Consider the following 15,361-nt stretch of genomic DNA (forward strand, 5'->3'; position numbering starts at 1 on the left):
TAGCCTCTCTTCCTTACCTGAGGCCACTGCTTCTCTTCCGTTTGGGAAAAGGGACTTGATCTCAGGACCGTCCCTGCTTCAGTCTGCTCTGTACTAGTTCTCATTGCTGACTGGCTGCTTGCTTTCTACCAGAGACCCACTCTTGCTTGGCTTCTGGTCACTCTGGATCCTAGACCAGCAATGCCCACTGCTCTGGCCTCAGAGGGTTGCTGTGCAGAGAACCCAGTAGGCTTTTGCTGACCCAGCCCATGTGAGCACTTCTCCAAGTTCCCTCTAAATTAGCTAAGCAGGGAGATTATCATGAGGGCGTTACAAGCCGGAAAAAGAGCACTTGCAACTTGGTATAATCCACTGACTCTTTAAAGCCCAGGGGCCCTACCCTCTCCCTGAGAGTCCCCTACAGACAGTTTCTCTCCTTGGAGCCAGACTGCCACTGGGTCTGCAAGGCTGCTCTTTCTTACATTAGAGTTTTGTTTTCTTTTCTTCTCCAATCCCAACCCCATGCCCCTCTCCTCCCTGTTTTTGGCCCCTATAGAGAAAGCACCACACCCCCTACCACCACCACCACCACCACACACACACACACACACACACACACACACACACACACACACACGCAAGTCACTGGTGCTCCCCAGTCCCCTTCTCTCTGGCTCTGGGCCTGAGTGTCTGGATTCATGTCTTCACATCTCGGCTACTCACCTTACCTACTGGGTAAATTACAGCACTGTGGTAAGCCTCAGATTCCCCACTGACAGAATGCAGCCAGTGACAGTGATTACTTTACTCATAAAAGCAGATCTAGTGCTGGAATTCAAATCTAATGGGGACAGACCTTTTCAATGGTCTAGAGCAGGCGTGAAAAAGATAAAATGCATAGGGAGACGAGGGGCCAGAAGTGGAGCCAGACCACTTGACCAGGAAGGGCAGAGAAGTTGGATAAAGGCCAACCAGGAGAGGAATCAGAAAGGAGAGAGTGTCCAATGTGGCAGAGAGGGCATGGGGGCAAAAGTGTGAGCTAAGGCTGCTGGACGTGACCACCTTGGAACTACTTCCTGAGTGTGGGTTCAGATGTTAGATTCCCGGGGAGAGGAAGCAGGTGGGACAGTGGGAAGAACATGGGCTTCAGAATCAGACAAATCTGTTTCAAATTTTCCTTCAGTCACTTACCAGGCATCTGGTTTCATGCACGTTACTTAGCCTTTTTGGTCCTCGGTTGCCACAGCTGTAAAATAGAGATAATGATTCTTAGGATTGTTGGGAAAATTAGGAATAACTTATACGAAGTGCATGGCACATGGTAGCCTCTCAATAAATGGCAGCTATCATTGCACAAGTCTTTTTTTTATTTAAACTTATTTCAGGAGGAAATTTGATATTATTAAAAAGTAGTGATAACTATGAATAGAAGGTAGTGGTAAAAATAAATACAATGCAAACAAATTTTAAAGTTTTATTTGTTTTTCCAGCTTTATTGAGAAATAATTGACGTATAATACTGTGTAAGTTTAAGGAGTACAATGCCAGAATTTTGTATTTGTGTAAGTTGCAAAATGATTATCACAATAAGGTTCTTTAATGCATTCGTCACCTCACATAGTTCCAGTGTGGTGAGAACTTTAAAAATTTATTCCCTTAGCAACTTCCACAAAATTTTAAAGGAAACTTACCAAGTGACTGAAAGTAACTCAAAACATGCCAACAACCCATCTGAAAGTTTCTCTTTACCTTACTTAGGAGAGTCAAGGGAGAACTGAGTTGGGAATAACATTTCGATGCTGTGATTCAGTGCTATTTAAGACTGCTTCCTGGCACTAAAGTCACCGAGGGCCCCATGAATGTTCAAGGCTCCACTCTGGGAAACTCTGACCTCATCTAACCCCTTGCATTTTACAAATGGGGAGAATGGGGGCCCAGAAGTGGCTGTTCCACTCCCGGTCACAGCAGACACAGCATTGGAACTCTGCTTCCTTTTCGCTGCACAAAGGTACCTTGGGATGGTGGTGCAGCGTGGAGGGGGCAGTTCTTCCACACTATGTCTCGGCCCAGCCGGCCAAACAGGTACCGCTGCCTCCTCCAGCACCAGACCCCCGCCAGACCCCAGCCTACTCTCCAGCCGATCTTCTCCTTTGTGGCAGTCCTGCCAAGGAGTGATCGTGTCCTCCACTGTCTGCAGCAGGGCCCAGGAAACGAAACGATCAGCGAGCAGCAGAGTGTATCACCAAGACTCAGAAGCAGCACGGCCTCCTTTCGCAGCCTGCTTTCTGCCTGCCTTCCCTGTTCAGACAGTGTCTAAGGGACAGCTGCACCTCGTCTTTAAGTGGCAGAAGGGAGTGCAATATTGTGGAGAGACATGGTCTTTGGAGTCAGCCAGACCTGGGTGGAATGCCAATTCTTTTTTTTTTTTTCTCTAGCTATGTAACCCCTGAACAAGTTATTTTACCATTCTGTACCTCAATTCCCTGAGGTCTAACTGAAGAATATATCAGCCTCATAGGATTGCTAGGAGGAGCAAATTTTTAAAAAATATTACATATTGAATATTTACCACATGCTTAGAGCACATAGTAAGTATTTATTAACTGCTGTTATTAGTCTGCTTTCCAAAAAAGCTAGGTCCTTTAGGCCTGTGTGAGTCACACATCATTTGTATCACGGAACAGAAGCCTGCTCAGCCTAGCTCACACTGAAAGGGGTGAGTCGCGTGCAGGGGATTCTGTGGCCCCGCAGCAGGGAGGCAGAGCCAGGTTTCGAGATATCCTTCTCTCCATCTCCCTTTCCTCCAGGGCCGCATGGTTTCTCATTTCTATTCCCTTGATGAAAGTGTCCCACGTCCGTACTTCTTTCTACAGAGTGGCTTTCTCTGCCTGATTATCCAAAGGCACGTGGCCAAGAATGGCTGTTGTCAGTCCCATATCGACATAATCACTCAGCTTTATCACCCATCTCCATCCCACTAGTTTCATTCAATTTCAGCTCAGATTTTAAAGAGAGAAGATAAGTGCTCACTGGCCAGCCGGCCATGGGCCACCCCTGTGTCAAGTCCGCTGCAGGCTTTGGGGCCACATGGCCCACCGCATCTCAGCAGAGCCCCGAGGGGCACAGAGGCATCTCTGAGAAGGGAGAGTAGAGGCACAGTGAACTGATGGATGTATCACCACAGGGAAAACTGCCAGCAAAGCAGAGGAAGTGCCACGAACCCGCAGCAAGAGGGTGTCTAATCCTGTGGACAGGCTGTGATGGGAGGGGGACAGAAGAGGGATGACAGCAACTGGTATTTGCCTAGTGACTTTCTTCTTTTTTTTTTTTTAACACCTTTGTTGTGGTATGATTCCTGTACAGTGAACTACAGATATTTCAGATGTACAATTTGATGAATTTTGATAGATGTATACCCCATGAAACCACCACCACAATCATAGCTAACATTTCCACCACTACCCAAAAGGTGCAAATTTCAAACTCCTGATCTAGCCCTTCCCACCCCTTTACCCCTTGGTAACCATAAGTTTGTTCTCTACGTAGTGACTTTCTTCTTGAATGCCAAAGCCTCTTGCCTGTTAAATTACAGAGTTAACTTCATCCTAGTCCCTTGAGTTTCAGAGAATGTGGCGTGTCCCTGCTGTGTGGATGGGAGCCTCGGTGGCCTCACTGCCATGCTCCCCTCACTCCTCACCCACCACCGAGTAGCCCTATTGTCAAAGGTACAGTGTCACCCCCCGGTTATGGGATGGTATGGGTGCAAAAGAGGGGAGGGTGAAAGGCCAAAAGCACAGACGGAGGGAAAATCAGTTCAACAAGCAGATTTAAACAAGCCAGAAAACATAAGGGCAGGACATTGAGCCCATCTGACTGATGCAACAGGACAGTGAATCCCGAACTTCACCTCCTGACTGGCAGATGCGTCCCGTGGTGGCCTTGTCCGGGTGCTGTGCTCATCTCTCTTCTGGGTTCTACCCTGCAGGGAGCCTGGGATGAAAGGAACTGAGAACTGTGAAAGAGGGGAGACCCAGATGTGTGTTGATGTGAAGATGAAAGAAGAGAAGGCAGTTCAGGACCCAGGAGGCAGGATCTCCGGGACGATGACAGAGTGGAGACAGAAAAACTGTAACTTGTGAAAAGAGACAGGACGTCAGGCTACTTGGAGCTGACTGGGATGGAAAGCAAGAGGGCCCTTCCTTTAAAATCTTCACCTCTGTAATGGAAGGAGATTTATCAGGGAGAGGTTTAGCCTTGCTGAGAATGTCAAATTGCCCTGTCCCGAGGCCAGGCCACGTCAGATGACGAAGTCTGGTTAGAGATTCGTATAAATGTGGTTCCCATACAAAGCCAACTGGCCCAGAATTTTCATCATGTTTTCCAGGAAATATGGACCGTCTGGATAAGATAATGGAGGCGATTCCCAGGAAAGCGGAGGGTTTCCGTGCCAGAGGCAGCTCCCAGGACGGTATTTTAAAAAAAGGCACCAGCTGCTCTGGGCCTGTGGAGAGGAGCCTCAGTAGCTCCTGCTGGCCGGAGTTTATTTTTATAGCTAACAGCTCAGACTCCCTTGAGCCTTGCAAGCTGATAGAGCAGGCTGAAGCCATCATGAGTCCCCTCTTAGGCTGATTAGAAATTCCTCAAAGGAGGTGAACCACTCAGCTTCTGAATATTTTATGTCCCATCTGTTGTCACAGACAAAAGTAAAAGAGGCCACGGGTGCCTGTCCCTCTCTGTTGCTGCCCTTCCTGACCCCTTCTTCCCCGGTCTTCTTCTCTGTTACTCTAGTCTCCTGTTTCTAGAACCCTTTCTTCTTCTCTGTCATTTATTTATTCATTAGTTCATTCATACCTCTTTTTAAAAAATACAATTAACTCTCCTGTGCCCATAGTTTGTTCTGGGCCTTAACAAAGACGAATAAGATGCAGTTCTTGTCTGATAGGAACTCACAGAGGCAATGGAGACAGACGGTTGACGACTGATCTGACGCAGAGGGAGCCACAGAGGGGGTGCTCGACTGTGCCTGAGAGCAGGAAAGGGTCAGTTGATCAGGAAAGGCTTGTGCTAGGTCTTGAGGTTGGTGGGGAAATTCTACAGGACACAGGGGAAGTGCACTCCAGGCCAAAAGAGAGGATGCAAAGTGAATGGAGATATGAGCCAGGGTGCAGAGTACTTGGGGATTTTAAAGTGATTCCATGAAGCTGGGGCAGGGGATGCACCTAGAGGGTCGTGGGAGATTCGGTGGGTGATGAAGGCAGCAACTAGACTGTGGAGAATCTTCCTGCACATTTGGATTTTGTCACTTAGGTATCAGGAGCCATTGAGGAGCTTTAAGCAAGCAATTAATAAGAGTGATTCATTATTCATTATTTCAGTGAGGGGGTGTCAGAATAAAATAGTAGTCTCATGATCCAGATGAATGACAATGTCCGTCTCAACTAAGGAAGTGACAGTGAGGATGGAGAGAAGCAGACACACTTGAAAAACATTTTGGAATATTGGAAACCCTGCGGTCAATTGCGTGGGGAAGAGCAGAGGGGACAGGGAGAGAAGAATGAAAGATGACTCTTAGGTTTCCGGCTCTAATGACTTAGTAGTGAGTAGTAAATGGGGGAGTAGAAATGGAGTTGAGAGTACGGATTTGGAAGCACAGACTTGGAGGTACATGGAGGTCATGGAGGACAGGAGCCCAATGACCACATCGGGGCCCAGGAGAAAGTACACATGAGAAATAGAGATTTGGGGCTTAACAAATCCAGGGTCGAGTGAAAGTCTTATGTGTCCTGGTTACAGACTCCTTCGTGTCAGGCACTATCGTATTGATCCTTAGAGCTGTCTGACACATTATAAATAATAAACAGTCAATGAGTGCTTGGTGAATTAAGTTAGTCTCATAGCTTCCCCAGAAAATCCAGGGGTAGCGGGGAAGGGGGAAGGGAGGGGCAAGGTAGGGCAGTGCTCTCTGGCAGGCTCTTTATGCTTTAGTCTCCTAGAAGGACAGGGTTGGGGGACAAACACAGGCTGTAGTAAAGCTCAGTCAAGAAGGCTCGCTGGTTTTTAAGAAGTGATTCCTCCTCTTGAGTCCATTCATTAAAACAGCACTTTAAAATTACGTTTTCTTGCTTTAAAAATGGCTAGTTAGTGGCTTTGGTGAATTCATCCTAAAAATAAGCCCACTATTATTGTGACAAAAATTGTTCCTTATTTATAAGGCAAAGGACTGAAAATAATTTATATGATCCAACGGTATAGGAATGCTCAAGTGCATTAAAGCGTACACACTGAACGGACATTACACAGCCATTAAAAAAATCACGATTATCAAGAGTCTGTGGTAACACGGAGGAGGCACGGGACACAACATTAAAGGAAAAAGCAAGGTGCAACACTGAGTTACACTGTGATGGTGATACTTATCCTGGCTCTTGTGGGCATTAGATGAGATCATTCATTCAGCAAATATTTGTTGAGCATCTAGCCTGTAACAGGCACTGCTCTAGGGACAGGAGATGCAGCAGTGAACAGAATAGACAACTGTCTCTGTCCCAGGGAGCTTATAATCCAGTGGGGAGAAGGCAAAAGTCAGTCAAATCAATCAGTATGTTATGTAGTGATAAGTGACCAGAAGGAAGATAGAGCAGGAGGGAGGACAGGGAGCACTTGGGGCTGCAGTTTTCGATAAGTTGGCCAGGGACAGCCTCCCTGAGGAGATGACTTTTGAACTCAGGGAAATAAGGATGCTGGCCACGGAGGTCCGTGGGGCAAAGTGGTCAGGCAGAGGGGACAGCCAGCAGAAGAGAGCCAAGGTGGGAGTGTGCCTGTGATACTCCTGAGAAAACCAAGGTGGGTGATGGCAGAGGGTAGCAGGAACCAGATCATGTAGGGGTGATATGCAACATGGGATAGCAAGGACCTCAGTTTGGCTTTGAGGGAAACCGGAGCCCTTTGGGGCAGTGGAGAAGTGACACGACCTGGCTTACGCTTAATAGGATCACCCTGGCTGCTCTGTTGAAAAAGAGCGTGAGGGTCACAGGCAGAAAAGGAGAGATCAGTTAGGAGCCTATTGGAATAATCCAGGCAAGAAAGACTGGTGGCTTGGACCAGGAAGGGAGCAGTGAAATGCCGAGAAGTAGCTGGATTCTGGCTATATTTAGAAGTAGAGACAACAGGTTTGCTGACAGATTGAAAGGGAAGCAGAGAGTCAATTACTCAAGGTTTTTGTTCTGAACAACAGCAAGAATAGAGTTTCCATTTACTGAAGCTGGGAAAAGATGGTAGGAGAGGTGGGTTCGGGGTTGGGGAGCTGAGGAGCTCAGTACTGAATATATTATGTGGGACATGCCTGTTACACATACATAGCAGGTGCTGTTGGTGCCTCGCCCATGTCTCCATGGGTCTTACCATTTCAGGGCATGCAGGCTGGACCTTCAAATGCTAGGGTCTCCATCTCTTTGCCTCTGGGCTTTCTCTAGCTGCTGGAGCTGCTCTTCTGCATGCATGGGAGACCAGAAACACAGGGGAGTTAACGTCCTCTGGGAGCAGCCAACAACCACTTATTGGCAGCAGTTGATGTACGAATACCCGAGCTCTCTCACTCTTCTCATGATAAAACTCAGGCATGATAACTTGCAGCAGGATTATTAGAGGATGGAGGGAACAAAAAGTGCCCATGAAACTGAGAAGTTATCTTGAGACTGAAAAATGAGGCAGGCAGCTCCATATAATCAAGGGGTCAGTTTATTATAGGGTAACTTACTCACAGCGTGGCATCGGTGGACAGCAATCCAGAAACATTCGCAGCTGCACTCCGCACTGCTGATGGGCTATTGGGACAATTTGGTAGTTAACCTAGGGTATGGATGGGGGTACGTGCTTGGAAATCAGACGGGCATCCCTAAGTCAAGATGATTGAATGGGTAACTAGTCTCGTGGGCTCCAGGAATATGTCAGTGAAGGTCTTCATCATTGTTTGGGGGCTAACAGAGCATAGGGGCCACCTGGACCTAACGATCATTAGACAATATCTATTGACTACAAAGGCCTTGATGATGAAGAAGTGATTTGCCGCACAGCACAGTCCTGGGTAGGGTCACTGGAAGGGCAGGAAGAACTGTATGGGCCCAAGATGGTGTCAGTTATGCAAACAGTGATACAAGGATTAACTGATAACTTGCTTAGGGACTCATCCTTAATTGGCTGCCTTTCCTTTCCTCTCTCACTTCCTCATTCTTCTACCACTGTTTCCTGCGGTCACCTCTCATCAGCTACTTGAACTTGAATCCTTGCTTCATGATATACTTTTGTCAGAACCCAAACTGAGACAACCAAGTGGAGAGGTCTTGTAGGCAGGTGTATTTATGCTTCTGGAATCACCAAGGAAGTGACTGTAGAGATGTCCAAGGACTAAGCCTTCGGGAATCCTACGTTTAGAGGCTGGGAGGAGGAAAAGGACATAGCAAAGGAGCTTTAGAAGAAGTGGCAAGAGGTAGGAGGAAAACCAGGGGCTAGAAACCAAGTTGTCCTAGAAACCAAGTGTTGTCCTAGAAACCAAGTGGCAAAGGTGTTTCAAGGAGGGAGGATGAAGCCTGAAAACAGACCGTGGGTTTTAGCAACTCGGAGGTCATTGGTGACCCTGAAAAGAGCATTCTCCGTAGCCTTATTGCTCAGGTTCAGGTCGTGACAAGGGGAGAACTGGAGACCAAGACGTAGAACCAACTCTTTAAAGGCGTTTTCTTATGAAGAGAGTGAAAAGAGGTCTGATGCTGGAGGGAGAAGTGGAGTTAAGAAAGGTTCTTTTGTGATTTTTCACAAACTCTTTTTTGTATGTTTAACATACATAAATACAAAAAAGAAGCGTGAAAATCACTTTAGTGTGCAGCTAAATGAATTTTCCAAACCAAAAGACTGTGCAACCACCACCAAGGTCAAGAAGGAGAACATTTCCAGGACTTCAGAGCAGGCCTCCTCCTGCTCCCCACTTCCGTTCACTTCATCCTCAGGTGCAACCACTGTCCTGACTTCAAACATCACACCAGTTGCTTTTGCCTGTTTTAAGCTTAATATAAATGGAATCATACAGTATGTATTCTTTTGTCTTATTTCATTTGCTGAATATTAAATTTGTGAAAACCATCCGTGTTACTTATGTAGTTTAGATGCTTGATTCTCATTGCTATTTAGCAGTCCATTGTATGGATATTTATCCATTCTACTGTTGATGAATATGAGGACAGTTTCCAGTTCAGGGCTCTTGTGAACAATGTTACTCTGAACATTATAGGACAAGTCTTTTGGCAACATGTATGCATTTTTGTTGGGAAAAAAAATGCTTTTAAGATGGGTACATAGCACGAATATATGCTGATGTAGAGGTCTTAGCTAGGCCTTAGATACGAACAGGGACCATTTATCCAGAGGAACAGGAAGAAAGACAGAGTTGATGGACACAGATTCAGGTGGGTTGGAAGACGTGGTAGAAAAAAAGAACTTGAGGAAATTCTCTTCTATCATGTTCTTTACTCAATAAGATAAAGATCAAAGTCATCAAAGTTATGAGCAAGGAGAGAAAGTATTAAGAGATTTGATGAGAGATAAGAAATAAAAGAGTCATCTAATAGTGTAGGAGCGATATTGAACTAGGGAAATTCAGTGTGTCTGCCAGGAGCGCTGAAGCCCCACCTGAAATCAGAGATCATGAATTCAAAGCGAGACAAGCCGTCACAGCCGCTGCACAGGTGCAGGCAGAAAGTAGGTGGGAAGCTGGATTTACCCAGGGTGTGGTTTCGCTGAGTAAATGAAAGGAGAGACAGCAGGGCTGTTGAGGGTATATACAGAGCCATGCTGACAATGATAAAGTGAATGCCACCATCCTCCCAGTTACTCAGCCCAGAAACCCGGACCTCTTCATCAATCCTAATCCTTGGTTGAACATCAAGTCCTATTGTTCCCTCCTAAATATCTTGCCCTTGCCTCTTGGGATTAAGCTGCTGTCACTTGTCTCCCTTATCCATGTTCATCTCATTTTCTGTACTACAGCCAGAAGTGACCTTTTAGAAAGTGCAAGCCCGATCGTGTAGCTAGCTCTCTGAAACCTTCCATCAGTTTCTTATTGCTCTTAATCTGAGGTGCAAAGAGTGCCTCACAGACCTTGGCCCTGGCTGACTCTCTAGCCTCATCTTGACTTATATTTTCCTTCATTCGCCGTGTGTCAGCTCCACTCTCTTCTTTCAGTTCCTCAAGGCAGCAATTGCCAAAGTAGGGTACACTCACCCCAAGGGGTGCAAAAGTGGGGATGCCCACTGGGGTGAGAGAAGAAAATACTAGAACTTCTGTTTTATATTTATTTGTAAGTATATATTTTTAATTTCCATGATTATATATATTTAAAGTGTATATATTAGTGCATGCATATAATTTACATTTACAGCAGTGCTCAAAAATGTTTTATTAGTAAAGGAAGCCAATCAAAAAAGTGTCTAGAGCATTATCCTACCTTGGGAGGGTCCTTCCTGCCTTAAGATCTTCTCTGCACCACATCCGTGCTATTAGAACCTCTCCTTATCACATCTTCCCTGCTTTCCTCTAGTTAACACCTTGACTCCAGGGAAAGTGAAAAATCCGCCCTGAACCCCAGACTCAGGGCACATCCCTTGTTTTATGCTCCACTGCATCCACACTCTTACCTTCCAAGCCTGCGTGCGCGATACCTTCCATCTGCTTCCCCAGATGCATTCCCCGCCCCCCCTTTGTCTGCACTCTGTCCCAGACTACATCATCTTAGTCCTCTGGGTTCCAGTTGCCTTTGGCCTATAAGCAGCCCTTGCAGGGGATCAAAGGAAGGAGAGGGAGGGACTGAGATCCGTTCTCCTAGCCAGACTGTGAGATTGACTCAGGTCGGCTGTACATCGAGAAGGATGGTCTCAGCTCCTTTCAAGGTAGTTTTCTCTACACAACACTATCTATGTTTTAATATCCACTTTGTCCCTTTGTCCCTTTGATCCTAAAGACAGATTTTGCTTGGTCCACTCCAGGTTTGAAAATTTGAATTGGTTGCTGACACTTGATGATTAGAATGTTTACAGTAAAATTCAGATGTCTGGCTTCTCTCGGAAAAAAATCAGATTTGACCACACTGAGTCTACATTCCAAACAGTCACAATTGCCTGGAGTTAAGTAGCAGCTGCCCCCCTCTGCGCTGGGGCACGTACTCCCCAGGACTCCCCACAGTCCCCACTACTCCCTATTGCCTTACAATAAGCTCGCCACCTTATTTCCACTCTCGCCCCTAGAGACTAGAGTTTACAAGACCTGATTTAAGGAATGTGTTGCCCTAGGCAGGACCTGTGTCAGTCTTTTCACCAGATTTGGAGAGAGGGGAGGTTTACCTCTCCAGTTTCTCCTCTCTCTCCCCTCTGCCACTACTGAGAGAGTCCTCTCTGTGATCAAGAAACCACCTCCCTGTTCTCAGGCTTCCTCTGCTTCTATCCATGCCCACATGGCAGCCGGGGTACCCATTCCAAAAAGGAAATCAGATTATGACGTTCTTCCTTCAAACCTTGTCATGTCTTCCCATGGCCCTAAAAAAAAGGGCATCTTTTTTTAAAAACTGGAGTATAATTAACTTTCTGCCTTGTGTTAGTTTCAAGTATACAACATAGTGATTCAATACTTTTGTATATTACAAAATGATCATCAATATAAATCATCTGTCACCATACAAAGTTACTTCAATATTACTGACTATATTCCCTAAGCTAGACATCACATCCCCATGACTTGTTTTGTAACTGGAGGTTTGTACCTCTTAACCTCCATCACCTATTTCTTTATCCTCTCGTCCCCAAGGCTGCATTTCTCAAGGCTACCTGGATTATCTGATGCCTACCTGCTGCTCGAGGCTGGTTTAGAACCCCCTCTCCCCAAGCCACCGCACATTCTGTGTCCAGCATAGTGGGCTCCTCTCAGTTCCTCAAACACAAATGTGACCTCGGGCTCAGACCTGGTATACGTCCCACTCCCACGGCCAAGTGTTGGGACCTCTTCCTCACCTGGTCACAGTGCAAGTGTCCTTTCTCGGGGAGGGGGGTCTCTGTTCTCCTATCTGTGCCCCTTCCTAACATGTGCTACACCTGTAATAAGGGCTTTTTTTCAAAGTCTTTCTCTCTCACTGGCTCTAAGAACAGTGTCTGTCCTTATCACCACCTGGTGCATAGCAGGTGCTCCCTGAACATTTGTTGAACGAGTGGAATTAGAGACCTAGTTCTTCATGGAACAGCAGTTTCTACCACTCAGTGACAATTCGGAATACCAGGGCTTTTTAAATGTTTTATACGATTATACTTTATGTTATGAGGCGTGACTATAATGTGATTTAACACAAAGTGGAGAAAACAGGTTGGGACTAGAGTGACGCCGTCCAGGCATCTAGGGTGCAGAACTTTTGTTTGTCTGTGTTCTGAGGGGTGCAGAATTTAAGGAAGTCCTCCCTCTCACCACTCCTCTCCTGCCTCACTCTCTGATCCCAGCCCTAGGAGGGCAGCCTTTTCTAAAGAACCACTTGAATAGAAAATAGAAACCATCTAAAACTAGGACTGAGCTTGAAGGAGGTTTGTGGCAGCAGCCTGAGCCACATGGGACCTGGATTCTTGGGTGCTGACAGTGTGGGGAGCAGTGCGTGCAGCGGCCACAGTGGGGAGGGGCGGCAGGGAGGGACCTGCACCCCAACAGACATCGGGAGGAGGGTGGCCTCTTCTGCAGGCAAGCTGCCAGACTGAAGGATGGAATTCATTATTCTACTCCTTAAAATAGCAGCTCGCCTAACAGGCCACCCAAAACCAGAGTTTCTGTTTCAAGTAAACAGCTAAAAGGGCATCATAATCCTAAAGACTCAACAGTAGAAAAGACTTGATCAGGGAGAAAGAAAGCCCCGGGGGACTGGTGGTGGCAGTTCACCCCTGAGACGACTGCCTGCCAAAGTCACAGGAGCCCTGATGGTTCTGTTGGGTATTGCTCGCCTCCTCCTTCTCCAGCATTGCCTCCCCCAGAGCAAGCGTGGCCACATCAGGCACCAGCGAACCCTGCCTCTTTCCCTTCCAGAAGCTTTAAGGGACCTACTTTAATAAATCAATAGTACTCTTTTTTAAACTAGCAGCTTCCATTTTCATGCCCGTAACCACTGTGCCAAAGTTCTTCTAAACAGTTGTTTTGCAAGTAGGTCAAACAGGTGCTCTGCCATCCTATTCTTCCCGTTTACTTGCCTGGGAAATTCTTTCTTATCTAATAGAAAGGCTGGTCCCCTTTGAACCAAAAAATGAATGATGTTTTTACTCTGCAGTAGGGATTCATTCATTTTCAAGTATTAACCACTTTTACTACACAATTAATCTATGTTAACTGTACAATTAATTGTAGGGAAATTAGAAAACACAGATGAGTCAAAAAAATTAAAGGAAAACCATCATGATCCCTCTACTAATAAAATAACTATTCTAAACATTTCGTGCCAGATTCTTTTTTCTATGCAAATGCATCTTTGTGTTTTTCCTCACTTGTTCTATATTGAGCATCTTTCCATATCAGTAAATAAAGATCAACATCATTATTTTTGTCACTGCATGGTGTAGCATTATACTGATGGATGAACCACACACCGTCTCTTTTGCTGGATGCTTAAGCTGTTCTCAGTATCACAGAAGTCTTCTTACACAAGCAATCTTGTGCATGCGTCAGGTTATTTCTTTAAGAGGAATTGCCAAAAGTGAAAAGGTCAAAGCGTGTGACCATTTTTAAGGCTCTCAATACATAATATCATACTATAGTCCAGAACCATTGTGCCAATTAGTTCTTCCACCAGCAGCACCCTGAGCACTGATGCTTCCAGTCCTGACACATTGTGTGCCAGGCACCCACAAAGTCAAAATCAGATCAAACATAGCCCATGCAGGGAAGGGGGTAGGAGGAAGAGACAGGTGAGGAGTCAATATTTATAAATTAATGTGCTGAGATTACAGTACAGAGAATACACAGAAACTGGATGTCATCATCTTCCTGGGACAAGTGTCATAGAAGGCTTCCTCTAAGGGGTCTATTGTGAGGCTGGCCTTGAAGGATCAACTTTTCAGTGAACAGCAAAATGTTCTGTAGTGTTTGAACTGAAGGGGCGGTGGGGACCATGGACAAGAGTGACGGACAATGAGACTGAAGAGGTGGCTTGGGTCTCATCAAGAGGGACTCTGTTGGCTAAGGTGCTTTAACTTCATCCAGAAAACTGGATAAAGCTCACCAAACTGAAACCTCTTTGGGAGGCAGAAGTTGGCATTAAAACCTGTACACAGTAGAGTTACACCAATCCAAGGGACCAGCACTGATGTTGAACTCAAAACTGCTGTCGGTTATCACTGCTGATGAGCTCTCTGAGCTGGAAACAGTCATTTCACCTCTGTGTCTAGTAAAATAAAGGGGCCAATCTAGGTCCCTTCCAGTTCTAAATATTTATGAACTCAGGCACATCCTATGCCTTTTTTTTTTTTTCCAGAAAAGGTGGCCATTAAGATCCTGGACAAGACCAAGTTAGACCAGAAAACCCAAAGGCTGCTATCACGCGAAATCTCCAGCATGGAAAAATTGCACCATCCCAACATCATCCGCCTTTATGAAGTCGTGGAGACCCTCTCCAAGCTCCACCTGGTGATGGAGTATGCAGGGGGTGGGGAGCTCTTTGGGAAAATCAGCACGGAAGGGAAGTTCTCAGAATCAGAAAGCAAGCTCATCTTCTCCCAGATTGTGTCTGCTGTGAAGCACATGGTGAGCAGGGGCGAGGAGCGAGTCTTGCTTCTGTTCTTACCCACAACGGGAGTGTGGGGCTTCAGTTTACCAACATCTAAGCATCCCAGAGGGCGCTAGTCCTACAAGGGCAGACAGCAGTTCCTTCTGTGAGAGTCAGAGGTCTGGCTGGGATCAAGCTCCTTGCCTCTGAAGCAACACCCAGAAGCTCCAGTTACCCAGCAGCCTCCTGGCTTCTGCAGAAGTTGGCAATAGTCACTCTGAGCAGCGGGGTGACCATCCGCCACTCCCTGGCCACACCCATTTCTCCAACCCCACCTTCCACTTTTTTTTTTTTAAAAAGACACGTTTATTCATGATCAGACTATTACATTTAGCAATCAACAGCATGGGTGCAAAAAAAAAATCTACATTAAAACCCTTGGTTGGAATGCTTTACACAGAACAGAAACTAAAATAACCCGTTATACAATTAGTCACAAATACAGTCCTCAAGTTTTTTTTTGCCCATACACATGAGTATTGTGCTTGGCTGAGTTCACAAATCTGTTGTAACCTATAGCTTCCCTGACACTTCTCTGCCTCTCCTCTCCTGCTAAGC

At 46.1% G+C, this 15,361-nt stretch overlaps 1 protein-coding gene across 2 annotated transcripts in view; it reads left to right on the plus strand.

Annotated features, from left to right (window-relative positions):
- Window positions 1-15,361, plus strand: part of NIM1K (NIM1 serine/threonine protein kinase) — a 59,329-nt gene that overhangs the window by 41,035 nt on the left and 2,933 nt on the right. For both annotated transcript variants that reach the window (XM_031444625.2, XM_064480424.1), the window contains exon 4: window positions 14,513-14,781. In XM_031444625.2, coding sequence (XP_031300485.2) covers window positions 14,513-14,781 — 269 coding nt within the window. The remainder of the gene's footprint in view (window positions 1-14,512; window positions 14,782-15,361) is intronic.

This window comes from Camelus dromedarius, chromosome 3, assembly GCF_036321535.1.
Source record: "Camelus dromedarius isolate mCamDro1 chromosome 3, mCamDro1.pat, whole genome shotgun sequence".
NCBI classification, from domain to species: domain Eukaryota; kingdom Metazoa; phylum Chordata; class Mammalia; order Artiodactyla; family Camelidae; genus Camelus; species Camelus dromedarius.